Source organism: Cricetulus griseus, chromosome 5, assembly GCF_003668045.3.
Source record: "Cricetulus griseus strain 17A/GY chromosome 5, alternate assembly CriGri-PICRH-1.0, whole genome shotgun sequence".
Classification (NCBI taxonomy): domain Eukaryota; kingdom Metazoa; phylum Chordata; class Mammalia; order Rodentia; family Cricetidae; genus Cricetulus; species Cricetulus griseus.
The window spans coordinates 31,339,229-31,366,429 of record NC_048598.1 but is presented as its reverse complement, the minus strand read 5'-3'; the positions used below and the strand labels follow the sequence as shown (position 1 = coordinate 31,366,429).

The 27,201-nt window shown below is 34.6% G+C and overlaps 1 protein-coding gene across 6 annotated transcripts in view; it reads right to left on the bottom strand.

Annotated features, from left to right (window-relative positions):
* The window catches only part of Rabgap1l (RAB GTPase activating protein 1 like), a 560,109-nt gene that overhangs the window by 458,272 nt on the left and 74,636 nt on the right, over positions 1 to 27,201 (bottom strand). For 5 of the 6 annotated variants that reach the window (XM_035445764.1, XM_035445765.1, XM_035445766.1 and 2 more), the window contains exons 6-9: positions 23,676 to 23,833; positions 21,581 to 21,691; positions 4,429 to 4,495; positions 3,814 to 3,858 (exon numbers count right to left, since the gene is read on the bottom strand). In XM_035445764.1, coding sequence (XP_035301655.1) covers positions 3,814 to 3,858; positions 4,429 to 4,495; positions 21,581 to 21,691; positions 23,676 to 23,833 — 381 coding nt within the window. The remainder of the gene's footprint in view (positions 1 to 3,813; positions 3,859 to 4,428; positions 4,496 to 21,580; positions 21,692 to 23,675; positions 23,834 to 27,201) is intronic. The other variant, XM_027417253.2, reaches the window with a different exon arrangement.

The window sequence follows — 27,201 nt, the reverse complement described above, 5'->3', positions numbered from 1 at the left end:
AATTTCAGTAAGAACTGAATCTGTGACAAGCCACATACAAACTAGCAAAAAACTATGAAGTGAAAATATAAAGAACAGCTTTAGGTGTACTAGGAAACTGTTAAAAGAGATGAGAGAAATGAAGAAAATAGACACTAAAAAACACTTTTAAACCAGGTATGCTTGTGCGGAAGTACAACCCCAGCCAGTATTCAGAAACCGAGGAGAGATTCTGAGTTACAGCCAAGCTTAGGGTTACACAGCAAGGTGCTCTTAAAATAACAAAAAACTTTAAAATTATATATCATCCAGACTAAACACAGAGACAGATGAAAGGAAAAGAAGGAGAAAAGGAGAAGCAAATAGAATGAGATCCGCAAAACAAATACGGCATGGAGGGTGGCACGTTATCACACACATACAGATGAACTGCTTCAGGAAACTGTACCTCCATGTTTTCCACACACATACACATTCCAAGTATACTGGATTACAATATGAAATGTGTCTTTTTAATCTAGTCAACATATGATTAATTATAAAGATCCACATACTCTGGAGCATCTCTAATAAATTGTGATCCAACTCCATGGAACCTAGATTTACTGAGTTTTCTGTCTTTTGTGGTATTCGGCAGTTAGGCTTTTCCTGAGTTATCATTAGTTATGGTTAGAACCACTTACTTACTTCCTATCCTATAACTTCTCTGACCAAAGATTCTCATTATCAGCAGAATATTAAGTCTCTGTTACCTATACTCCAGTTCTCAAAAAAAAAAAAGATTTTGTTGAATGTGATTTTATGTGTGTGCATGCATATATATATACACATATATACATAACACACAAATACAAAAGGAACTATTTGTTTATGATCTGATTCTGTTACATTAACAGGATTTAGAATCACCTAGGAGACAAGCCTCTAGATGTATCTGTAAGGATGATTCCAAAGAAAGTGAAGTGAGAAACACCCACCCTGAACATGTCAGACATATTACATGCCCCAGAGGTCAGGACTGGATGGAAGACAGAGGAACAAGCCAGCATATCCTTCCTTTGATTCCTGGTCTTCCCAGGTGTGAGGAATCCTACCTGGATGTTATTTCTACCTAGAACTCTACCTATCATGCCTTTCCCTGCTATGAAAGACTGTACCATCTTCAACTATAAAGTCAATAAATCCTTCTTCCCTTCCATTGCTTTCCATCTTGTTTTCTGTCATAGCAGTGAGTAAACTAACAAATACAGTGTCATTTGTAAGCATGACTTTCCCCTTTGTAAAGATCTTAAACCACAATAATAGGTTTAAAAACTATAAAAGTCTCAATTCACCTTATTAAAAAATATGCATGTGGAAGAAAAGTCATTAATACTTAAAAATTGTTCAATGAACCCAAGAGGTAAGTACCACTATTGCATCATTGGGAGTATCTTGCTGGTTGGGTTATTGCAATAGTTTGTCAGTCAAGCAGCTGGGTAGAACTACGGATTACATTTCTCCTCTGGCATCTTGCATAACTGGACTTAAGGCCCATGTAATGCAAGATAATCCATGCATGGGACCATAAACCTAGCCATGAATGGAGAAGTCACAGATCCTAAAGGATAAAGTTATTACTATCATTTTTAAGTCAATATAATTTCCAGTGGTATTCTAAGCATCTACTGTTATACCTACAGATAAGTGAAACCCTTAATACTCATTAAAGGGGCTTCTTTTTGCAGCAGAAACTATTACAAAAAAATAACCACAACTGGTCAAAATGCAGAGAATGACCATGGGGTGCCCAGTCCCAAATGGGAAATCTACAACACAACCCCAATGCTTAAAGCTCAGAGAAATTCAGGGGAAATGGAGAGAAAAGATTCTAAGAGCCAGAGGACCAATGGGCATGACAAATATGCTACATCCTGGTTGCCTAAAAAAGACTAACAATGACCACACTGCATGCCATTGAAATTGTAGGAAATTTCATAAGGCCCTATCCCTAGATGAAGAGAAATGGGCAGTCAATGTTTGCTACAAGAGAGAAAAATCACTATTTTCTAGGGATGAACTTCCTGAATTGTTATCAAATATCAAGTGATCATCTCTAAACATATGCATATATACCAGCAACACTAATATAACACTAAACAACTCAGGAAGTTGTGACTATATACATGTGTGTTTGTATGTATATAACAGTAACAATTACATAAGAAATCATGAATCCAAGAAAGAGAGAAGGGGAGCAAGGGGGTAGAAATTATGTAAATTTAGCTTACTCAAGTATAAAAATCTAAAAATAAATTTTTAATCATAAAATATTGTTCACTAGGAAAAAAAGGTTTCACAAACTGTTAAATATAAATTTGCATGCCTCTCAAAGCCTGTTAATATAAACGAAGTGGCAGAAAACTTGTTTTCAGTTTCACAAGACATTTGGGTATGTCATAGGAGCAAAAATATTAACATCTTACTCAAAAGAGCAAAGCCGAAAGTATTTAGGCAAAGTTGCAAAAAGTATAACTTGTGCTTATTACAAAGAATAACTTGTCGATAACCAGAACCATCTCCTCAGTTTCAATATAAGGTACTGAGTTCCTTGTTACTTGCCAGAATCTAGCCAAGGGTCCACAACAACTTATTAAGATATTATTAAGATTAATAACACCAGATAACAGTAATTCACCAACTACTGATAATTAAAAATGCAAAGCCTAGGTCTCCCAACTATTTGTTGTGCAGGTCTACTTCTCTTTCCAGGAAAATGAATACTGTAAAGGTCTCTGAGGTGACTAAGGAGCCTCAAAAGTTCAAATCAGTTTTATACAACTCTATAATCTGTTTTTAGGTTTTATGAGGAAAATCTCTAGCAATGATTCATCTTAATCCTTTAGATTCTGAAAAATCATAACTAGAACCTAGTATTTTAAACTTTTTCTAATGCCTCAGTACTCTCAAAATAACCCCATCATGAAATTCTCATGCCTCCAAAATGCTATGGCTTGCTTTAGGAAAACCAACATTCATTACTGATATTTGTAGAGAAGGGTAAAGGAGAGATGGATCAATAACTAATTTATGCTTACACATCCAATGTAATTGGTTGTCCTCGCCTGACCTATCTAGGCAGTACTTCCTCTCTATGTCCACGGCGCATGTGGAAGTTTGAAAGAAAATGGCCCCCAAAGAGAGTGGTTCTATTAGGAAGTGTGACTTTGTTGAAGTAAGGTTTGGTCTTGTTGGAAGAAGTGTGTGGATGTGGAGGTGGGCTTTAAGGCCTCATATATGCTCAATCCATGCCCAGTGAGACAGATCACTTCCTATTGCCTGCAGGATTAAAATTTAGAACCCTCAGCTCCTTCTCCAGCACCATGTCTGCCTGCATGTTGCCTTGCTTCCAGCCATGATAATAGACTAAACCTTCAAACTGTAAGCCACCCAAATTAAATGTTTTTTTTTATAAGAGTTGCAGTGGTCATGGTGTCTCTCCAAAGCAATAGAAATCCTAAGACAGCACACTATACACTTGAGAAAGCTCTTAACCCACTGCTGTAATTACATACCTAAAAAGGTCTAATTCTATCACAAAACTAAGAGCCCACTGCTACTAAGAGCTATATTTTACACAAATCTAAAACCCAATACTTCATGCAATGTTTAGCATACAAACAGAGGCTCAAAATTTTTAACAAAGCATTTAAGTATTGCTAGAAAAATTAATGCTAATATAATTACCATGAAATAATTATAGGAAAAGATTCCCACTGCAATACTTAAATTTATGAGACACAGTTGAAATGAAATATATAAAAAGATATAAAATATATAAAAGTTTGTACTCACAAAGTAAGGAATTTTCTGCTTACTCAGACACATTTCTGTAACATTCTAAATCACAAAGTGAATGTTTTCATTAACAGCAACATCAGAAGGTACTTGGGTTTAAGAGTTAAGATGCCTTGCTGCCTTCACAACAAATACCAATCCCTGATCATGTATCATTAATCTCTTAATGGCATCCCTTAAAGAAATATAGTAAATATTCATTGCTAAGTACAAACTTTGAAAGAAATATGCTTCAAAGAAAACAAGCATCATCACAGCCCGGAGTTGACAGTGCATTAAATAAGTGAAAGATGGGAGGTAAATAATGTAGATGTTTACTATAACCATGTTTGTTATTTTAGGCTCAAGGAAAAGAAATTTTCCTAAGAAGCCAAACAAAGCAGATGGCACTGTCACAATAGGTTCCTTTTATGTACTTTCATCCTACAGAAGATTGTTAGGTAGAAATATTCCTCATCTTCCCTTGGTAAGTAATTTTGAATGTCCAGATTTAATTATTGCTCACACAAAAGTAAACCCTGACAATATGACAAACTTTTAAAATAGAAGATTCTTTTAAATATAAAATAACTATCTTCTATACTTGATTAGGATGCTTAAGGTTGTCATTACCATATCCAGCAAATGCATGTCACTGTTCTTCACGTTTCGACCTGGGCTTAATAACATTCCAAAACATCTGAAAATATTGGGAAAAAGAAAAGGAAAAATAAGGTATCAAGAACACAGAAGGCCAGTGAGCAAAAGCCTTTTCATAATTACTATACAATCTAAATTTTATACTCACAAATAGCTTTGTTTATTTTTGCTAGAACACAATAAATAAGAACTCAATATACATAACAAAGTTATTTATGAATCATAAAAATAAGCTGTCAAAATTTTCAGGTCTTTATTTTATAAATAAAAATAACCAAGATCAGAAATTGCCCTAAAAGTACAATTAATTTATTAAAAGTTAATAAATTATTGATATGGTAGTAAGATATAGTTATTAGAAAAATAAAAGATTTTATTTGCCTTTTAATTATTTCAAAACCAGAGATAATAACAGATTAATCCAGGCAAGTAAAATAAAAGTACTTTTAAGATAAGAAAAACATACTATGCTCTCTCTGCATAAAGCCAGATTAACAAAATAAAATTTATAGTTCCCTGGCCCTCAAGATTCATGTTGAGAGAAAAACCAATTACATAAACCTCATTACTAACTGTCACATACTGGTGACAATATTATCTAATATGTGATAATAATTAATAATTATTACCTACTATCTGTGCTTCCTGGTGCTAACATAGCTTCAGGAATCCTGTCAATACTACTTTATTTGGAAAAAGTTTTCCAAAAGCTCTAAAATTCAGCTTTTTTTCTAATTTCTAGGCTATTAATAACTCCACTAGGTAAGCAATGCCATGCCCAGATCAGTTAAACAATGCACTCAAATATGTATTGCTATTAAATAGGTCTCACAACTCAATAATCACTGTAACCTGTTCAAAGTGTCATTCTGCCAATGTATACTCACACTTAATAGTTACTTTAACCATAGAAATCCTAAAATATAAAAAAATGCTATGCATAATTTTATATAGGGGGTAAAGAATATAACTAAATAAAACAAAAAGGTTTTAAAATTTCAAAATAGTGCCAGAAGTGGGATATATAGCTCAGGAGTAGGGAGGTTGTTTGGAATACATAAGGTCCTAGGTGTGATCCCTAACACATTTAAGAAATAAAGTCTTGATTTTTATACTGGCAGCTGGCCAGTCAACATGTAATCTGCTCCTTCCTGTGACAAAAAGGCTTGCTTTCCTAGCGGCACATTTCTACACAAGCATGATTCCAGTAAGTAGTGATTATACTTGCTGCAAGTGCAGGGAATGCCCTACTCAAGGCTCCCTTTCGGTGTCCAGCAAAGACCATGACTATAGCCAACAGAAAGCAGATAAACAAGCCGGACATTGGTGGCACACGCCTTTAATCCCAGCACTTGGGAGGCAGAGGCAGGTGGATCTCTGTGAGTTCGAGACCAGCCTGGTCTACAAGAGCTAGTTCCAGGACAGCCTCCAAAGCTACAGAGAAGCCCTGTCTCGAAAAACCAAAACCCCCCCAAAAAAAAAAAGAAAATAATTTTCCAAACACATTCTTGTACCATTGGAAGCAAAGTTAAAAGCAATTTGTTCTAATATTCAAAATTTTAAATTACACTATCTCCTTTACATTTAATTCTATCATTTGCTGTATTAGTTCTTCTGCTGTCACCTTATCTCTTGCTAACAATAATTAGTAATGTAATTGTTGTTCATATGTACAGTGTGTGTCCTAAGGTCAATCAGGGTGGTGGGTTTATCTCATACTCTCTTGCCTGTTCTGTTCTCTTCAGCATCTCCTTGGCTATTTTATGAATGAGCTTCTAGATTCTAAGGGTTTTTTTTTTTTTTAAGGTACAAACATGAAAGTACTGTTAAAAAAATTTTTTTAAATCTATTTCTCAGCCAGGTGTTGGTGGCGCACACCTTTAATCCCAGCACTCGGGAGGCAGAGGCAGGTGTATCTCTGTGAGTTCGAGGCCAGCCTGGTCTACAGAGCAAGTTCCAGGGCAGGCTCCAAAACAATATGAAGAAACCCTGTCTTGAAAAACAAAACAAAACAAAACAAATCTATTTCTCAAGGCCCCTGGCTAAACCAATGCCAACAATTTTTAATATATCCTCTCTTCTTTTATTGTTTTGGAAAATATAAAGTATCACACTATTACTTCTCGATCACTTGGACATAAAAGGCAAAACTATAATTTTTATATTATCTTAGCATAATAATCCTATATTCCAGTTTTACATAATAGTCCTGTTTTATAGTTTGTAACAAAAAATAGCCTTGAAAGTTCAGATTTCCTTTAGATAGAAATGCTCATCACATTAGTGATCTTTGGTGCACTTCTCTTATAAACAAAAAAAAAATGTCATCCAGTAGTATGACATTTGAAAATGCTTTACCTAATTAACACCACTGGGTCTCTGCTTTCTCTTCTAGAAAACAACAGAAGTACAACATAGGAACTTTACTTCCTCCAGCAATAAAATTAGACATTTTTTTACCAAAAACTACTAGTCATTTTCAAAATTAAACTTCATTAAAACACATAAGACTTCTTATAGATGCCGCAAAAATACAGGAACTAGGATAGTTATTATTAGTAACATAACACCTAATGTCAATATTAAATGGTTCTTTGGGGATTTCAGAGCATTCAAATTTCTTTAGTTAACTCGGTGAGCAAGGCAGGAAAGGAAACGGCTGTCCCACCTATATTCTCAATGAGAGCACAGTCCAACAGGAGAGAAAAGTGAACAGGCAATTACTATCAAATATGGTAACTTCTATGATCCAGTAATGGCAAAATGGCTGACTGGTTGGTTGGTTTGTTTTAAAGACTAAATTTTATTATCAAATTATAAGTGTTTACGTGTGTGTGTGTGTGTGTGTGTGTGTGTGTGTGTGTGTGTGTAGGGGCTATGTGCTTGTTGTGGTAGATTCTCTTAAACTGGAGTTACAGGTGGTTGTGAGCAACCTGATGTGGGTGCTGAGAACAAAACTTGGGTTCTCTTCAAGAGATGTATACTCTTAATTGCCAGTCAGCTCTCCAACACTGGCTTGCTTGCTCACTTGCTTGCTTACTTGTTTTTGAGACAGGGTCTCCTATATTATAGGCTGACTCAGAAACAACTCACAAGTGCTAGAATTACAGATCTGTAATCTGTAATCTGCATGAACACCCACTTTCCTTATGAAATTTCCTATTGCAAGATATTAATGCAATATTTAATTGTGCCACCATGGCCAGTTTGTATTGGTGCTGGAGTTAGAATTCTGGACTTCAAAAACAGGCTAGTTAGTGTTCTAGCAGTGGAGTGATGTTCCCAGACCATTATAAATTGTCAATAAAGTGAAGAGTAGACACCCATGCATTACCTTTAATATTGCAAAAAGATAGACGAAAATTTGATGTCAAACATCCTGAGAATGAAATGATGTTAACCCATTAACAATAATTATAAACATTATAGTAGCAGCCATTTTTTGCCAGATATACTATACTACTGTTTTTATATTTCCAAACTGATCTCATATACCTAAATAATAAAATTAACTTTCAGGAAGAAGTGATTTGTCCAAAGTCAGACACTGAGTTACAGGATTAGGTGTTAATCTTATGTCTCCCACTACAAAACTCTATGGTCCTTGATTCATAGTCAGTGCCTTGCTAAGTGATCATTAGAAAAGACTATAAATTCCCTTTTATAGGTCCCTGAAAATAAGATAGTTTTGTAACTATCTTACTGTTTTAGATTCTTTAGTTTCAAATACAAACTCAGATTGTGATTTTTTAATGAAAAATTTAATTGTAGTCTTATTACCCTGAAAAATTATGACTGACTTACAGATTTATTATACATATGCTTACCCCTTCTGTTATATTGTCATGTTGTCTGCTCCCTCCCCTTTCCTTTCTTTAATTCCAGGTCCCTGCTATGTATCCCAAATTACCCCCAAACTCATTATCCATTGCCCCAACCTTGAACCTTATCAAGGCACAAACATTAAAAGCTTCATTTTCCACATTTCCAAATACCAAGTCTCAACCTGTGCTCATTATGTTAATATAAGGGTGACATGAAAAACACTTATAGTGCAAGTGAACTGTAAACCATAACACAGTTCAAATTATAAATTACTTTTACAATTACCACTAAGAAAATATCTACCTTTCATAATACTTAGAATTTTTACTTAAAATGACTTTCATCATCTTTATCATTGAGTTATTATCTATAACAAACACCAAAATTCATCATTTCTAGTATTGCCTTAGCATTAATTATAGGAAATGTGGAAAAATTAAATATTGCATTAATATCTTGCAATAGGAAATTTCATAAGGAAAGTAGGTGTTCATGCAAACAGTTGAGGCACATTAGTCACTTCTGTCAATTCTGCAACTGACATAAAAAAAACCTTCTCAAAATCCAAGATTGTACATGCCAATCACGAGCCAGCCTTAAAAGGAGGCCTTTAGGAATACCAATTTCAGACAAGATAACTAATTATTTTCTACATATACCTATTTTTATATTTATATTTTAAATATGGCTAAGTAAATAGATTAATACAAAACAGTATCTTTATATAACATAATATAGGTCCATGGAAGCACAATTCCATTTAAAACAACTGAACCAAGGTATATGAAGTTTTCAACAGTCACCATAAAAAAAAACTGCCTATACTATAGTGTAATTAGTCACCTAAATATAAACCTTAGAGAGAACAGGAAAATAATACTTAGAAAAACAATATCAAAAAAGATAAATAAGTTTAAAATTCACTGAAAATAGAAAAAAATAATTATCTAACGCACAGAAAGTAGGAAAATAATAATTAGAAAAATAACATGAGAAAAAGACAAGTTTAAAATATACTAAAATAGAAATAGAATAGAAATAAAATAGCAAAATAAATATCTAAAGAATAAATGTAATTTTTTACTTACAAAAAAAGATTGACAAGTACCAGAAAGATAGATCAGGGAATAAAGACACTCACTAGTGGCCAAGCTTGACAACCTGAACCTGAGTTAAGTCACCAGCTCACACATGATGGAAGAAGATGGAAGGGGAAAACCAACTCCTGCAAGATTTCATATCTGAACCCAAAAAGGGCACCTTGTTTGCAGTGGTTTGAATACGATGTGCCCCAAATGTCTGGGGCATTTGAATACTTGGTCCCATTTGGTGAAACTCTTTGGGAAGGGTTAGGAGGTATGGCTTTATCAGAGGGGTTTGTCACTGGAGATTTCAAAAGATTCCTGCCATTCCCAGTGAGCTCTCTGCCTTCTACTTAAGGCTGGACATATGAGCTCTCACCTGCCTTCACTCCATCATCATGCAGTCTAACCCTCCATAACCATAAGCCAAATTTAACACTTTTTTTTTGTCTTAGTCATGGTGTTTTATCACAGCAACAGAGAAGTAACTAATACATTGGTATACACACACATGCACAAATTAAAATTCAATTTAGAATTACTTAACGATTCACCTAACTTTGTTAAGTAGTTGTCTTAAACCCCTACCAAATTAAAATAATATTATTATTAAGTTTGTCTCTTTCTTCCCTTCAAAGGTTCCAAAAATCTTTGCAAATTATTTTTCTTTTCCAATGCTTCCATTAAGGTGGCTGAAGACATGGCTCAGCAATTAAGAGCACTGCTGCTCCTTCCAGCCAACCTGAGTTCAGTTCCTAGCACCCACTTCTGATAGCTCACAATCACCTGTAACTCCCAAAGATACTAGCATACATATGACATACACTCACACAGATCATGGGCATACACATAAATAAAGCAAATCCTTTTTAAATGCTTCCATTAAAAATAAAGATAAAATGTTATCAACTAGGTAATACTTCCTTAGAAAAATAAAACAATTTTACACTTACTCTAAGTTATCTGCCTAAAAAGGCCCCAAAGATGTCAAATGGAAAGACAGACTTTGGAAAGAATACCAAGATTCTCTCATTCAGTTTCTCACTGTGCTGCCTCATATTAGCAAGCTATATTTCTTACCAAGGTAAAATACCATACTGTAGCTCCCTGCCCACCCTACCCCCCAAAAAAAAAAAACCTTCATAGTTCTTGCTTTGGTATGAAAAACTCTGTATGTGAGAAACCTGGAATAAGATAAACACATGGATATATATATATATATATATATAATATATATTATATATATATATCACATGGTAGTCATTATCTTATCAGTTATTATCTTATCATGGCAGGGCTATTTAAAATAATTATTTGGGTTTTGTTGGTTCATTTGTTTTGCTTCCCCAGAAAAGTATTAGAAACTTTATCTGTGGGACTGCCTAATGTCATGAGAAACTAGTTCAATTAAACTGTCAATTGAGATCCAATAAGGGGATAGAACACACAATAATTTAACAGGAAACATTTTCTATAAATAAATACTTAGGGGGTTAGAGAGATGGCTAAGCCATTAACAGCACATACTGTTTTTCCAGAGCACCCAAGTTTGACTCCTACCATCCATAACCACCTGGAATACCAACTCCAGGGGAAACCAACTCCTAACTTCGGCAGGCACCTACACTCATATGCACATATCCACACACAGACACAGACATATAGACATAATTTTAAATGATTCAAAAATCAGAAAGAATCGTTTACTGTAATAGGATAATTATAAAGAAAGGTAAAGTATCCCAAGTAAGAGCAAACTTGGAAAGTGTGAGAAATAATCTTTTCTGACATTCAGATCTTCCTATAAAGGCAGAAGTGATTGCAGCCCTTTGGATAGCAAAGTTTTCTGGATTCTCCAGGCAAAGCCAGTAAGCAGGCAGCTAAGTGTGGCAGGCAGAAGAGCAAAGAAAATAAAAATTCCTGCCACCAACACATAAGCAAGGTGGTACAGAGTCTGGAACATACTGTGTCTATATTGAGAGGTTCACACGGGTGCCTCACTGTGCCAAAATCAAAGGTACGAGATCACAGAAAGACTATTTGCATGTGCAGCTAGCATACTACATCATTTCTAGTTCTTTGGGGAAAAAAATGAGAAAAAGAAACAGCAAAATACCTTCTTCCTGAAGTGTCCCTTCAGCACCCTCTACTGTCTCTGTTGAATATTGTGTTTGCTGGAAATGGAGAACTGTCTAAGCTCCATGGATCAGGTATGAGAGATTTGGAGAAAAAAAATAATCTGACAACTGATATTTAGAATATTATAAATACTCTACAACTTATACAAATATTTTAAACCAGCAAACTGTGAATTTGTATTATTAAATAGGAGCATATTATTTACAAAAAAAAAAAAAACTTCTAAAAGAACACCAAAGAGGTCTGAGGTCTGCAGATTTTATTAATAGCAGTTTCCTAACTGTGATACTGAACTATAACTGTGTAAGAGAGTTACTATTGGAGAAAACTGAGGACATGTATATGAAACCCCTCTGTAATACTTACATAATTTTTCTGAGTCTATAGTTTTTCAAACTAAGAATTTTTTTTATTAACTCCACCAGGTGGTGAAGCACATACCTTAAATCCCAGCACTCATAAGGCAGAAGCAGATGGATCTCTTGTCAGTTCACAGCCAACATGGTCTACACTATAAACTACTAGGCAACTAGAGATAAATAGTAAGTCTCTTTTTCAAATGGCAATCCAAAACAAACAAATCAACAACAACAAATATACTGAAATTTTTATGCAGTAGAAAGAGTGGTTGGCAATTTAGAGGAAAGTAAAGAGCACTACTATCTAAAATTGGACTTTCGGAGTTTTTACTTCTCTCCTCTCTACTAATGAGACTCAGAACTTACACAGCCAAATCAGAGTAAAGTCCCAACCAAGCTGCTCAGAGGCCACCCGCTTACTGCAATTCCTTAGTGTAACCTGGAATCTAAAAAAAAATTCCACCTTAAACTTGTGAGGACCCAACTAAGAAAGCCCCTCCTGAACCTTGTTTCTGAAGTAGTAGCCATGACCTTTATTTCCAATGAGTATTGTAGACACTGCCACAAGATCCTAACTTACCTATATCTGAGTATAAGGACCAAAGGGATCCTGATTTAGTCCCAAATCTATAAAGGGAATAATAACCCGAGATCACGGTCCCAATAAACACCTGCATATACTGAAAAGGGTCTAGGGAAGGTCTCATAATACCCCTTAATCTTGGACTGGCAGCTGGTTACTTGACCTTCCTCATAGTGAGTAAGGAAGGGCCTATCCATGCTCTGCAATTCTAGGAATCTAGTTCATAAAATTGGGAACAATGAACATTAAATCAAATGCACAGGTAACAACATAAGGATAGAATAAATAAGAAAGGAAGCAAGGCACCTATAAAGGAAAACAATAATTATGCAGTAATAAACCCTAATCTATAAGAAATTTGAAATGAATGAAAAATAATGTTCCCAAAGAAACTCAGTGAGATGCAAGAGAATTTAGACAAATAACACAAAGAAATTAAAAGGGTACTGCAGGATGTGAATAAGAAACTCACTACACAGAAATTACCTTTAAAAATCAGAAATTTTGAAATTTGAGAACTCAACTATGAAACAAAATTAATCAATAGAAAGCTTCCATAGCAGATCGAGTCAAACAGAATTTCTGTACCTGAAGACAGCTGAGAAAGAGGAGGGGAAAGCAGGAAAAAAGAAGAAAAAAAAAACCCTACAAAATTAATGCAACACACTGCCAGATCATAAAAATGGATTCTGGTGATTCCAGAAGATAAAGAAAAGGGAAAGGGCAATGAAAAAGTTTCACAAAATAATGGATGAAAATTTCCAAATTATCAAATGTGGACATGAACATCCAAGAAGCACAAATAACTTAAGCCAGATGCAACCAAAATAGAAAAATAGAGCTTCACAAAAATATATTATATTCAAATATCAAACAAAGTTACAATCCTAAAAACAAAAGAAAAATATCAAGTTACATGTAATGGAAAGTCCACCAAATTTAATGCACATTTCTTAACAGAAACACAAATTAGATGACGGAAAGATAGAATCAAACTACATAAAGAAAAAAATACTCCATCTAACAAAATTGTCTTTAAAACTAAAGGAAATACTTAGATAAGCAAAACTAGAAGGAATTTATCACCACCAGGACCAGCATTCTAAGAAATACTTTAGTGAATTGAACACTAGAAATGAAATGATGATGAATAATATCATTCAACCCAACAAATGCACAAAATTCACTAGAACAACAGATGGCCTCTAAGAAAGGAAAGTGAATTAAATGGGTATCAGAAAACTACCTAATCACAAAGAAATGCTAAAAGAAATGGAAGGAACAAATTTTTACAAAACAAGCAGAATGTTACCATCATGACAGAAAGTTCATACTTATGAACAACACAGAATAAGAGTAGATTAAATTCACCAACCGGAAGACATAGGCTGAATGAATTTTTAAAAAGAAAAAAAAAAAGAACATGGAAGTACATGCTGCCTACCAGCTGTAGGTAATAATAAGCATAGACTAAGAGTAAAGAGCTAGGAAAAAGAAAAAAGTCATGCTAATGAAAATAGAAAAAAATGAACATGAATAGCAACAACATCATATAAACATTATGGAAATGTTAAGAAATAATTAAAGTCATGATTTATAAATAAAAGGGACAATTCAACAAGATACAACAAGTATAAACACACATTTTCCAAACATGAAACCCTCCAAATGCATAGAGCAAGTACTATTAAAAATAAAGGGAGAGAGATACTCAAGTGTAGCATATGTGCCAGTATTCAGCTCCCACTTTCCTACAGGGCCATATCATCTAAACAGAAAGTCAACAAACAAACATGTAAACTGGGTCACACACAAGGCAAATAGACTTAATGAATATATATGAAAACATTTTGTTCAATAGCTGCTGAATATAACATTTTTATTATCAACACATAGTACATTCTCCTGGATAGACCATATATCAGGTCACCAAACACATCTCAATAATTTTTGTAATTTAAAATATATGATTATTCCAGACAATTAATTAAAATTATAAATCCCCAAGTACAGAAGTTATACAACTCAAAATGGACCAACGGCCTTAATGTAGGGTTTGAAAACTTGAAACTTGTACTGAAAAACACATAGAAAACAAGTAAAAATACAGTCATACATCTGGGCATGGAAGACCATGCCTATAATCCCAGAATTCAGAAGACTGAGACAGGAGAATTGCCATGCCAAGACTATACTATCTACATAATAAGTTCCAAACTAGTTAGCACAGGGAGTGAAATAGTATGTACCAAAGATAAAAACAAAAAGGTGATATAGAGGGAAAATTTCTTGAATATGACTCTAACAGCGCAACACCTAACAGCATGAATTGTACATAAAACTGCATCAAAATTAAATTTAAAAAGTTTCTTCATAGCAAGGGAAATAATTACCAGCATAAAGAAACTGATTACAAGTTATAAAAAGAAAACTTTGTCAGGTATCTGTCTGCCAGGGAATAATATACAGAATGTATGAACAACACCAAAAAAAAAAAACAAGCATCCAAAAATAAAAAATAACCCAATCAATAAATTGGAAAATGAATTGAGCAGTTCAAATAACCAATAATTACATGAAAAGTGTTCAATACACTTAGTTATTATAGAAATGCAAATCAATAATAAATTGTAATTCCATCTCACTCCAGCAGAAATCAAACAACAAATGCTAGGAAGAATGCAGAGGGAGAAATAAATCCCACATTCTGTTGGTGGGAAATAAAATTAGCACAGCCACTATGCAAATCAGTGTGGAGATTACTCAATACACTAAAAATAAAACTACCATATGATCCAACTATACCACTCCTGAGTATATACAGGGGAAAAAAACTAAGTCAGCACACAACAGAGATACCTGCACATTCGAGTCTACTATTCACTATAACCAATTATATAATCAGCATATGTGTCCACTGATGGATGGATGAAGAAAGAAAACACAGGGGAGGTCAGCTGATCAAGATCAGAAATGATCGTTTCTGCTTTGGAAGCAATGGAAGAGTCTGGCCTTATCACTGATGACTGTATTTTAACATGCAGCCCTTTAGTACCTCATATAAGTCAACAATCACCCTTGTTTTTCCCATCCCAGTTGTTACTGTTAGTTTTCTGTTCCATAAATCACTTGGCTTTTCTCTCAGAACATGCATGGTAGATTTGAAGTCACTCAAAGATTATTTGTGTGCCCCAACATTTATGATCTCACTTTCAATTTGTTCTGAAATTCACCAAAGATGACCAATTTATCTTCTCATTTCTTTATTAATGATAAGCCTAGTATGTAATCAAGATCTAATTACATTCCATTCTTAAGAATACAAATACTTAGAAATCAGATGGCATCAGTTAAATCCTAGCTCTAGTGACCCGCATTACTACTGTTAAGCCATTGCTCCATCACGTACACAAATGTGGTAATCTTAATAGCATCTTTCTTCCTCAGGCGCTGTCAACACAACTAAATTGTCTAATGCCTATCAAAAATTTGTGTCCAGTTCTTAAAGCTTTATATGTCACACCTAAGATGGGTAAGTCAGAAAAGGAAAAAAAAAAAAACAGTAGAAATTGTTGAGACAGAGAACAGTTCTCATATCTCTTTTTTAAGTTAAGTATTTTATTATATACAGGGTTAAATAATGTATTTCATATCTCAATAGATTTTAGGGAATAAAAATTTATACACTTAATTCATTTGAATTTGTAAACAGAAGTAGAAAAATAAAAACGTGAATTCTAGTAATAGGCAGACTCAACTCAAAACTATCTGTCTGACCACAAGCAAAGTATTAAATCTCCATGCCTCACTTTCTTCAACTCTGAAACAACACAGTAGTACCAACACTCATAGGTCACAGTGCCTAAAACAGTCCTCAGAGGAGAAAGTGTTAAATAAGTGTCTCAAGCACTGTGTTAGGAGTTGAAATAAACAGTACTTTCTGATAAGGGTAAGAGAGACAACTGAAGTCTATCAGTATCAATATATGAAACAGCAATATATGAGCTGCCCTTGAGTGCAAAGAAATAAAAGAAGTGACTTGTTTCCTATTAAAAAAGTCCTTCTGATGACACCCTATGGAAGTCCTCACCATCCAGAGGGAGCAGAAAGGATATGTGATAGGTAGGGTTTTGGTTGGAGGTGGGAGAGGAGGAAGGGAGGGAGAAGGGAACTGGAATTGTCATGTAAAACAATCTTGTTTCCAATTCAAATTTTAAAAAAAAACTTGCAAATAAATAAATAAATAAATAATGAAGTCTTTCAAAAAAACCTAATAATTAGAATCCAGATGGGTGCTAAGTACACCTAGGGTTCAATATATTATTCTTTCTACTTTGGGGTGTAATGGGAATTTTATATTTTTATTTTTATTTTTCATATATTTATTTTTTAAATAAATTTTATTTTCTCCTTAACAAGACATGCTTAAATTATGTAGTCTGAAATATATACTTTCCACACCAACTGTCTTTCTACTACAAAAGAACTTTGTTAATAGCTGTGTAGTGAAGACTCAAGTGTTAAGAATTTTCTTGATGAGACTGCCACCTACTGGAGCATTAAATCCCACCATTTACAGTTTTTGATTTACAGACATTAAAAAACATTTAGCATAATAAAAGGCAAGGTTTGTTTCTTTTCAAGACAGATTAAACTAAGTATTTGCAAAGTCTCCCATATCCCAGATAATTAACTCTGTCAAAGGAAGAATTGTTTGGGCAAGCCTAAAGCAATCCCAAGTCAATTCCACTTGCATACTACTGAGATCATCAAACAGAAAGAAAGAAAAAAAAAGGACTAAATACTTTAGCATGAATTTATTAACCATTGCTATAGTTGAAAGTATGATATTATCATCAAGATACTGATTCCCTCCTGCTAGAAAAATCAACTCTAAATGGATCAAAGACCTTATAATTTTGAGCTATTAGGGGAAAAAAAAAAAAACATGGAGAAAATACTTCTGGATGTGAGGATAAGCAATGACTTTCTGAGTAGAACTCCTATAGGCCAGAATAAAATAGCAAGAATTAACAACTGAGACTACACACATTTAAAAGCTTCTGCAAAAGTGAAAATCATTGGTGTGAAGAGACACCCACAGAAAGGGACAAAGTTTTACCAGCATCCATCTGTTAAGTGATTAATTTTTTTAAACATATAAAAATTAAAACTTAAAAAACAGAACAAGTAATCCAATCAACAAATGAGCAAATGAATTGAACAGTCCTCAAAGGAAGTACAAATGACTGATAAATTCATGAAAAAATAATAGTTACCAAGTAAATACAAATTAAAAACTACACTGAGATTCCATCTCGATCCAAATAAAATGAATGGCTAACATCAAGAAGACAAGAAGCAAATGCTGGCAAGGATGAGAGGGTTGAGGAGTAAAGTCTTCATTCACATTTGGTGATGCAAATTAGTAGAGCCATTATGGAAATCACTATGGCAGTGCCTCACAAAACTAGAAACAGAACTACCATCTGCTCCTATAGTACTACTCTAATATAGAATTAGAAAGAAATGAAGGACTCAAAGTCAACACACAATAGAGATACCTGCATATCCATGCTTACTGCAGCAGTACTCCTAATAACCACATCATAGAAAAGCCTCGGTGCCTATAATGGATGAATGGATAAAGAAAATATACATAATGGAGTCTTATTCAAACATAAAAAAATGTCATCTATAAGAAAATGTAATCTATAGTGGGAGTGGCATGAAAGTATAAGGGGAACCATTTGGAAAAAGAGGAGAAAAACAAGATGAGAGGGCAGCAGAAAAGGGTGATAGAGAGTGAATATGATAGAAGTGCATTGCATAAATGAATGAAACGTTAGACAGATAATAAAGTTTGTCTAGAATTGAGAAATATTGCTACACTAAAATGAAATAATTTAATCATTCTGTGAATAAATTTGTACAATCTCAAACATACACAATTTCTCTTTTTTCCATATAAGATGAAATAGAGGGCTAGAGATGGCTCAATGGTTAGAAGAATTAACTGCTCTTCCAGAGGATGTGGGTTCAATTCCCAGCACCCACACAGCCACTAACAAGCATATGTACAGGGAGTACCCTAAGAAAGACATGCATGGTACCCGGAGAAGAGGAAGGGGACAGGATCTCCTGAGTAGACTGGGAACATGGGGGGAGGGGAGAGGGAGCTGGGAAAAAGAGAGGAGGAGGAGAGGAGGGGAGAGGAGGAAATGAGGGAGCAGGAAGGTTGAGTTGGGGAAAGAATAGAAGAGAGCAGGATGAGATATATCATAATCGAGGAAGTCATTATAAATTTGAGGAGAGATCTGGCACTAGGGAGAATTCCAGAGATCTACAAGGATGACACCAACTGGCAATCTAGGCAATGGTGGAGAGGCTACCCTAAATGTCCTTCCACGATAATGAGATTGATGACTACCTTATATGCTACCCTAGAGCCTTCATCCAGTGGCTGGTGTAAGCAGAGGCAGACACCCACAGCTAAACACTGAACTGAACTCCTGGAATCCAGTTGCAAAGAGGGAGGAGTGAAGAGCAAAGAGGTCAAGACCAAGCTGGTGAAACCCACAGAAACAGATACCTGAACAAGGGAGAACTCATGGACCCCAGACTAATGGGGACTGATCCAGATGCCCTGAATGTGGGTGCCAGTGAGGAGACCTCAGCAATCTATGGGAACTCTGATAGTAGATCAGTATTTATCCCTGGCATATGAATGGACTTTGGGAGCCCATTCCATGTGGAGGGATGCTCTCTCAGCCTGGACACATGGAGGAGGGCCTAGGCCCTGCCCAGATGATATGACAGACTTTTGTGATCCCCCATGGAGGGCCTCACCCTCCCTGGGTAGCAGGGGGGGATAGGGTGGGGAATAGGTAGGGGGCAGGGGAGGAGGGGAGGGAGAGGGAGCTGGGATTGACATGTGAAGCAGGCTTGTTTCTAATTTAAATAAAAATAAATTTTAAAAAAAGCATTTGTAACTCCAACTCCAAACAGCTCCAACACCCTCTTCTGGCATCCTTGAGCATTGCATGCACAAGGTACAGAGACATACACAGAGTCAAAACACTCATACAAGTAAAAATAAAAGTAAGTAAATCTAATCTAAAAACTAAGGGATGTGGAGACAAGGCTCAGCAGTTAGGAACAATGAATGATCTTCCAAAGTACCTGGGTTCAATTCCCAGACCCACATGACAGCTCACAAGCACCTATAGCTCCAACTGCGAGTGATCTGATACCTTCAGCTGTGGTACCATACACACACGGTACATATACATGCATGCAAGCAAAACACTCACACACAGAACTAAAATAAAAATAAATTTTAATTTAAAAAATAATAAATAGAGAAAGCCTGCTATGGTGCCACCTGCCAGTAATCCTAGCACTTATGAAATGGAGGTAGGAAGATCAGTAAGTTCAAGGTCATGTTTAACTACATACAGAGTTCAAAATCAGTCTGGGTACATGGGATCCTGTCAAATAAATAAATAAATAAATAAATAAATAAATGGAGGGCTGGAGATATAATTCATGGGTAGTACTTGCCTAGCATTTGCAATGTCTGGCTTCTATCTCTATCAAAAAAAGAGAAGGAAGAAAAAACAGAAATAGAATAAAAGTAATATAGTAGGTGGTACTGTATAGAATTACTTTTAAAAACAATTATCCTAACATGGATAAATGTCTTTGGAAAATGTCTAATGATAATAACATAGTAATTTAAAAAGTTTCTCTCAAGTAATTTAAGTGGCAGAAGTTGAGATGATGTGCTCTGGAAAAAAATATTTATGTTCTAAGTAGCCTATGTGATGACAAAGACATTAACATTGAACATTACTGAGGAGAGTAAATAAAATTATTTTATAAATATAAGATAGGCAAAAGTGCTCTCTCTGTCTCTCTCTGTCTTTCTTTCTCCCCTCTCTCATTTATTTCCCATCCCTTAATCCCTTCCCTTCCCCCAAAAAAAAACTTCCCACATTGAAAGAATAGGCAAAAGTAACATCCCTAAATTATTATTTCTATTCTTTTTTCAAATGCATACACAAGTGTTCAACCAAGCTAGTAAAGAAAATATAATTAGGTACTCAATTACCCGACACATATTCATCAAGGTCAATAATATTCCAGCTGACTAAAACAGAAAAGAGTCATATATGAATGCTAAGTCAAAGAAGACAATTCCATGAGTAGCAGTGTTTGGGGTTTTTTTGTTTGTTTTGTTGGGAGGTGTTTTGCAGGGGTTGCTTATTTGTTTTTGTTTTTATTTGGTTTGGGGGTTGTTTTGTTTTAAAGTTTTTTTTTTTATTTTGTCTTGTTTTTTTCTGTTTGTTTCAAAACAAGAGTTTCTTTGCATGGCTCTGGCTGTTCTGGAACTCACTTTGTAGACCAGGCTGGCCTTGAACTTGGAAATCCACCTGCCTCTGACTCTCAAGTGCTGGGATTAAAGGAGTATACCACCACCGCCTGGCTTGGTTTAGTTTTTCTGAGTGTATGCAACACTTGATAATTCCATTAACAATGTATCTTTCTTCTCATATCCCCACCTTTACTTCATTATGTAATTGGAAATCATACGGTTTCTTTAATTTGCATCTTATTTACTTGTAAATTGAGAGTTTAGATGTGTTTGCTAACCATCTGAATAACTTTCCAGGAATTTCTCTATTTGTATTCTTGTCCATTTTTCTCCTTTGTTTTCTGTCAATCACTAAAAATATATCATAGAGGATAACTGCCATCTAAAATCAAATTTTGGAAGGAATGGTTATGTTAGTGACTTTATATACAATTTTTTGGCCCTCTGAAACATTTATTTACTTAAAATGATTCCTATGAATAGATATACACACATTTTTCCATTAAGTCACTGGAATTTCAGAAGTTTTAAAAGACCCAAAATAAAAGTAACTGATTTCCCTCAATGTAAAGAGTGAGAGGGGCTCTGTAGAGGCAGTAGGGGTAAGGGAGGAAGAGGAGTGAGGAGCAAGACGAATAGAAACAAGATACACCCGAAAAGCCACAGCAAGCAGTACAGCTGAGATTCAATACCAAGCATCTGAAACACATTAACAATGGAAATCCCAGTCTGAGCTACGATATAAGAACAAGCTGCTTACCTCTCAATAGCTAATTCTTTGTTAGAAAGTTGCTGAACAGTAATCACAACCTTCTTCTCTACTCCTTGCTTTATTTTGAAGTAAAATTTATCTCTATCCTTAGGCACAGGACTGAAATGTTCAAAAAGAACAAAAATTAGCACCAGAGTAGTAGAATAAAATAACATATTGGAAAATGAGAACAAAACAAAAAAGTATTAAGCCAAGAACACTATATTGTTTTTTATTGTTTGTTTTGCTTATGTCCAGACAGGGTTTCTTTGTGTACCAATGGCTATCCTGAAACTCACTGTATAAACCAAGCTGGCCTTGACCTCAAGAGATCTGCTTGCCTCTGCCTCTGCCTCTGCCTCACAAATGTTGGATTACAGGTGTGCACCACCATCACCCAGCAAAAATACTATATTCTTAAGTCATGCTGACTCTCACGTCACAACAGGCAGAAAACAGTAAATTTTATAGCCAGCAATATAAAACTTCTAGAAACTACAAACATGGATTACAAAAGCCTTATATTTTTATCTCTCAATGAAGGTTAAATGCAATATCTAAAACTATGACAATATGGTATGATTTCAAATTTAGCTTTTAAATTATAACAAGTTTTCCAACACTGCTTATTTAACTGTGAAAGACTGTCACGTTCTGGTTCAGCTGCTGCTGGGTGGTCATGAGCACCTGTACCATAATTAAACCAAGAAAAAAACCAGTAAGGAACACCTTACTCTTTTAAACACCAAGAATTTAAGGGTACTTTTACATATCCAAGTAAATATAAATAAAAAATGGCAAAAAAGACACAGATCATACACAGCAAGTTAATCAAAGTCTACCAAAAGATAAAGTAGATATTCTCATAAATGAACAAATAAAACTTAAAATACAGCTTGTCAGAAAAATAAAAATACTTCTAGTTGTTTATTCAATCTGATATTCACTTTTTATTGATAAAAACACAAATAACTATCTAGCAATTACTGTTAGAATTAAAGACACTTAATTGCAGAATGTGGTAGTGCACATCTTTAATCCCAGCACTTGGGAGGCAGGGGCAGGCCGATCTCTATGAGTTCAAGTTGAATGCCAGCCAAGGGTTATATAGTGAAACTCTGTCTCAAAAAGTAAAAAAATAAAAATTAAAGACTGTTAAGGTATATAGGTGTTTATTACTTAGAACAGCCACTTCCTATTAAGTACTCACCTTTGAACTGAAAAAAAAAAAACATTATAATGCATAATAGAAAGAAGTGGTTAAACAATGATGTAATATGCTAACAGCAACAACTAAAACTAATTTTGGTGAAGAATATTTCAATAAGGGGATAGAGGGTTACATAAGCAGTTAAGAGCACTTGCTCTTGCAGAGGACCTGGGTTCAATTCTGACATGGCAGCTCACAACAATCTGGAATTCCAGTCCCATAGGACCCAATGCCCTCTTCTGACCTCTGCAGGCAACAGGCACATACATTTTCTAAACATACACACAGGCAAAATAATCATACACATAAAATAAATACATTTTTAAAGATTTAATTTAAAAAATAATTTAATGAAAAATTATTTTGAAGGAGACAAATTGTATATAAGAAGCTGTAAATTTTTCTCTACAACAAAAGAAAAAACTGACTAGCTGGGAGTGGGGAATGACACATTTATAATCCCAGCACTCAGGGGGTAGATGCAGGGAAATCAGGAGTTCAAGACTAACTTCAGCTATACAGAGTTCAAGCCTGCCTATGCTACAATGAGACCTCGTCTCAAAAAGGAAATCAAAATAATTAAGTAAATGGGGAACAAATTAACACTTTCAACAAAAAGTGATTCTCCATAGCTGACAAAAGTACACTCTGTGCCCTGTTTTTATGGTTTGAATGTTCTACAATTTCAGATTCTTCTAATCATTAAGAAAATTGTTTGCCTATCTAAGAAGTGTGAGAAGAGTGAAGTATAATCATTCAGCAGCCAAATATTTCTTGACCTATCTAAAGCTTTACACAAACACAATCTAGTGTCTAGAAAGCATGTTAGGGAACAGCGTATTTCAGGCACAATGCTAACTTTCTTTTCAGATTATTCTTTTCAGATATTCTCACCTAAAGTTTCCTTTTCCATCATCTTCTTTTACCTCCAAGGAGACACTAAAGGTAAACACATCACTGTCCGGGGTCGGGATGATAGAATCTTTAACATCAGCCACATGTCTGGAAGAACGTTTGAATGCAGTACAGAAACTATATAAAATTCTGCTTACCTAAGAAGTGAAAATGGAAATGTAATTAGACCAAAGCACTAAATGAACCATGATATCCTTCTCTCCCATTTTGCAAGTCTGTAAACTTCCAAACCCACGATTTTCTTTAGTAGAGAAGGTAAATAAAGTAAGCATCTATCAACCATTTGGATAGTATATAACATTTTCGTCAAGTATGCATTAAAAAGTGGTAGATAAATAACCATATATAGTACAGATCAGCCTAATTCTAAATTATTATACATGAAAACCTCATTAGTATGAAATCCAAGAAAAAAATATTGCTAAAGTATCCCTCAAAAAGGACACTAATTACATAGAATGTGTAAGTATATGAAGTCAACAGTAATGCATCATTTCTGAAACTTAAGTTCAATTATGATGGGTTATTTTTAAACCTACACAGTTAAGATTCACAGTGAACACTATCAGTATAAACCCTAGAGACCAGAAGGGAACTAGTATTAAAGAGCTGTAGCTGGGAACTGGGATCTGAGAATGAAGACCAGCAGCAGGTCCAGGTCCACTCAAGAATGACAGTGAGTCAGCATTGTTAACTGTGATTCAGAACCTCTCTCACTAACAACATGCACAAAATACCTAACCAGAAAAAAAACACCTTGAGAACCAAAAGAGTTTCATTATTAGGTAATATTTTCTTTGAAAGGGTTTTCCCAGATGATATCTAATTATGAAAATGCAACATTCCCTTCAAAGAAACTGTTTAACTTTACTAAACATACCATTTGGTGGGGGGAGAGAGTTGTATCCTATTATTTTATTCTATTATTTTACTATCAAAGCAACTTCTTCCCAATATGAACAGCAGGGGTCTTTTGGGTGACAGATACATGAAAGATTGTTCTGTCCAAGAAAATAGATATTATTTGCTCTCATCAATCAATACAAATCTCTTATATATACAGCTTCAGATACAGTGATTTAGTTGACCGACTTGGTTTGTACATACTACTCCACTTGACAGTTTGAATAACCTTACAAAACAAGCCAACAGGTATTTGCAATGTTTTCTGCAAACCAGTAAAGACTTTGAGCAGAATCTAGAGTTCTGATTTGAGGACTTGTAAAGGAAGTTGCATTGTTTTGATCTGTTCTCTGTTATCAACGACTTGCTCTCAGAGAGTAGTAAAAAAAGAGACTGAGGCTCAACAAATTAATGCCTATGTGTGTACCTAGACTACATAAATATGCCCAAGTGTACTCATATTGAGCAAGACTAGCCTCACTAAGAAATAATTATTTAACTTAATAGATGTCTTTCAAATATTCTTGCTTTGTTTCTTTAAACTCTGATATTTAAAAAGTAATTAAAAAGGAACTTTTAAAACAAAATCCAGGATGGTTCAATAGTTAAGAGCACTTGTTGCTCTTGCCGAGGACTCCTGTCTTGTTCCCAGCACCCACATGGCATCTTACTCTAAATCTGTCTGCAATTCCAGGGGTTCCAAGACCTCTTCTGACATCTGCAGATGCACATATAATCAGATATAAAAGGTGTGTGCCAACACCACCCAGCTTAAGTATTTTTTTAAAGCCAGGTATGGTTGCTCACACCTGTACTCCCAGCATTAGAAGGGCTGAAACAGAAGGATTGTCACCAGTTCAAGACCAGGTATGGCTACAGAAACCTGTGTCAAAAAAAATAAATAAATAAATAAATAAACTAATTTAAGTTCACAAAAGAAACTATATTCTACAAAATATTGCAATGAAAGGAAAAATGAGGGTGGTATCTATATCTTCCCAATGAATATTCACAAACAAGGTTTTAACTAAAATCCTCAGTTTCTCTGTAGAACACCCTCAGGTTCAACAAGCCAGACACTGAGTTACAGCATCGAAGTTACACCTTTTCAGTGTACAGTGTTTTATGGTAACATGATTTGAAAAGCTTTTAGTGTTTTCACTCAGTGTTTTGAAGTATAAAAGATTTCCACGATAATAGTGGAAATATTTGAATCTGTTCTATTAGCATTGGGTCACTCTAGTAACTCTGAAATTATAGCTGTATTTTCATTCTTGCTTATGACTCACAATTTTTCCCAAAGTGGCAAAGAACTACAAATACAACACTTTCCAAAAGCTATTCTCATTCCTGGGTCTGCAATAAGTGTCAGAAGTAACATCCAAACCATGCATCAGAAACACCAAAAAGTTCCAATCTCTCAGTCCATCCACACATAGTTTGAACAATAAAAATATGGTGGGATGAGAGGAGTTAAACAAGGGTCCTATTTTCAATGTCTCACACAAGGAAATGTAAGTAAGATTTTACTGAATATTATTAACAAATTTCTCAATTTGAAAACCAAATTATCAATGAACATATTAATCTAGGAAATACTTTTTTAAATTTTCTTAAAGCAAAAATATTCCTTTCAATAGAAGAAATTGTTGAGCTGCAATTGTAGCTCAGTAGTGCCTTGAGAATAAACAAGGTGCTACAATTGGCCTCAGCACTTTAAAAAAAAAATGGGATTTGGGCCGGGCAGTAGTTGTGCATGCCTTTAATCACAAAATTCGGGAGGCAAAGGCAGGCAGATCTCTGTAAGTTCGAGGCCATCCTGGTCTACAAAACTACACAGAGAAACACTGTCTCGAAATCCTCCCCCCCCAAAAAATGGAATATGCTACCTCATTTCTCTGTTTTTTTGTTTAATTCATATATTCTGTGGAATTAGCTTTTTCCTGAATGTATATGTATATGTATATATGTATGTATGTATGTATGTATCCATCCTACATTTTAAAACAAGTTGTCTTCAAAATCTTATAGTCACACTTTCACCAATTATTCAACTACCCTAAACTTCTTTTCCACTATCAATTCTTAAATCAACTACTTAACACTTTAACACTAACAGCTCTATAGAAATACCCTACAAACATATCCAGTTAATATAAGCAGTAGAGCCATATGTATAATACAATGTTTATAACTATGCAGTATTTCAGTTATCCACTGGTGATCTTGTATAAACAAGTGAGAATAATAAAAGCAGTAAAGAAGTGGTATTAATAGTAAGTACAGACCTCAAGTCTTTTGCAATTAAAACAATAAATTTAGTTATTAAACAAATTTTAAGCATTTTCTATGCACAAAGTAATATTCTAGGTGCTATGAATGCATTAGAGAACATAAAACTTATATTAAAATGAATACAAATAAAATGTGTTTAGTTTAGCCAATGAAGAATCATTAAGCAAGTCAAAATCAGAAATGTTAGCTTAAATTTCAAATTTAGCTATAGTGTAGCCCATTGACTTAAATGTCATGTCTCACAAATTGCTATTTCCACCAAAGAGGTTTAAAATTATGTGTGAATTCTAGAGTCAGTGCACAGAAC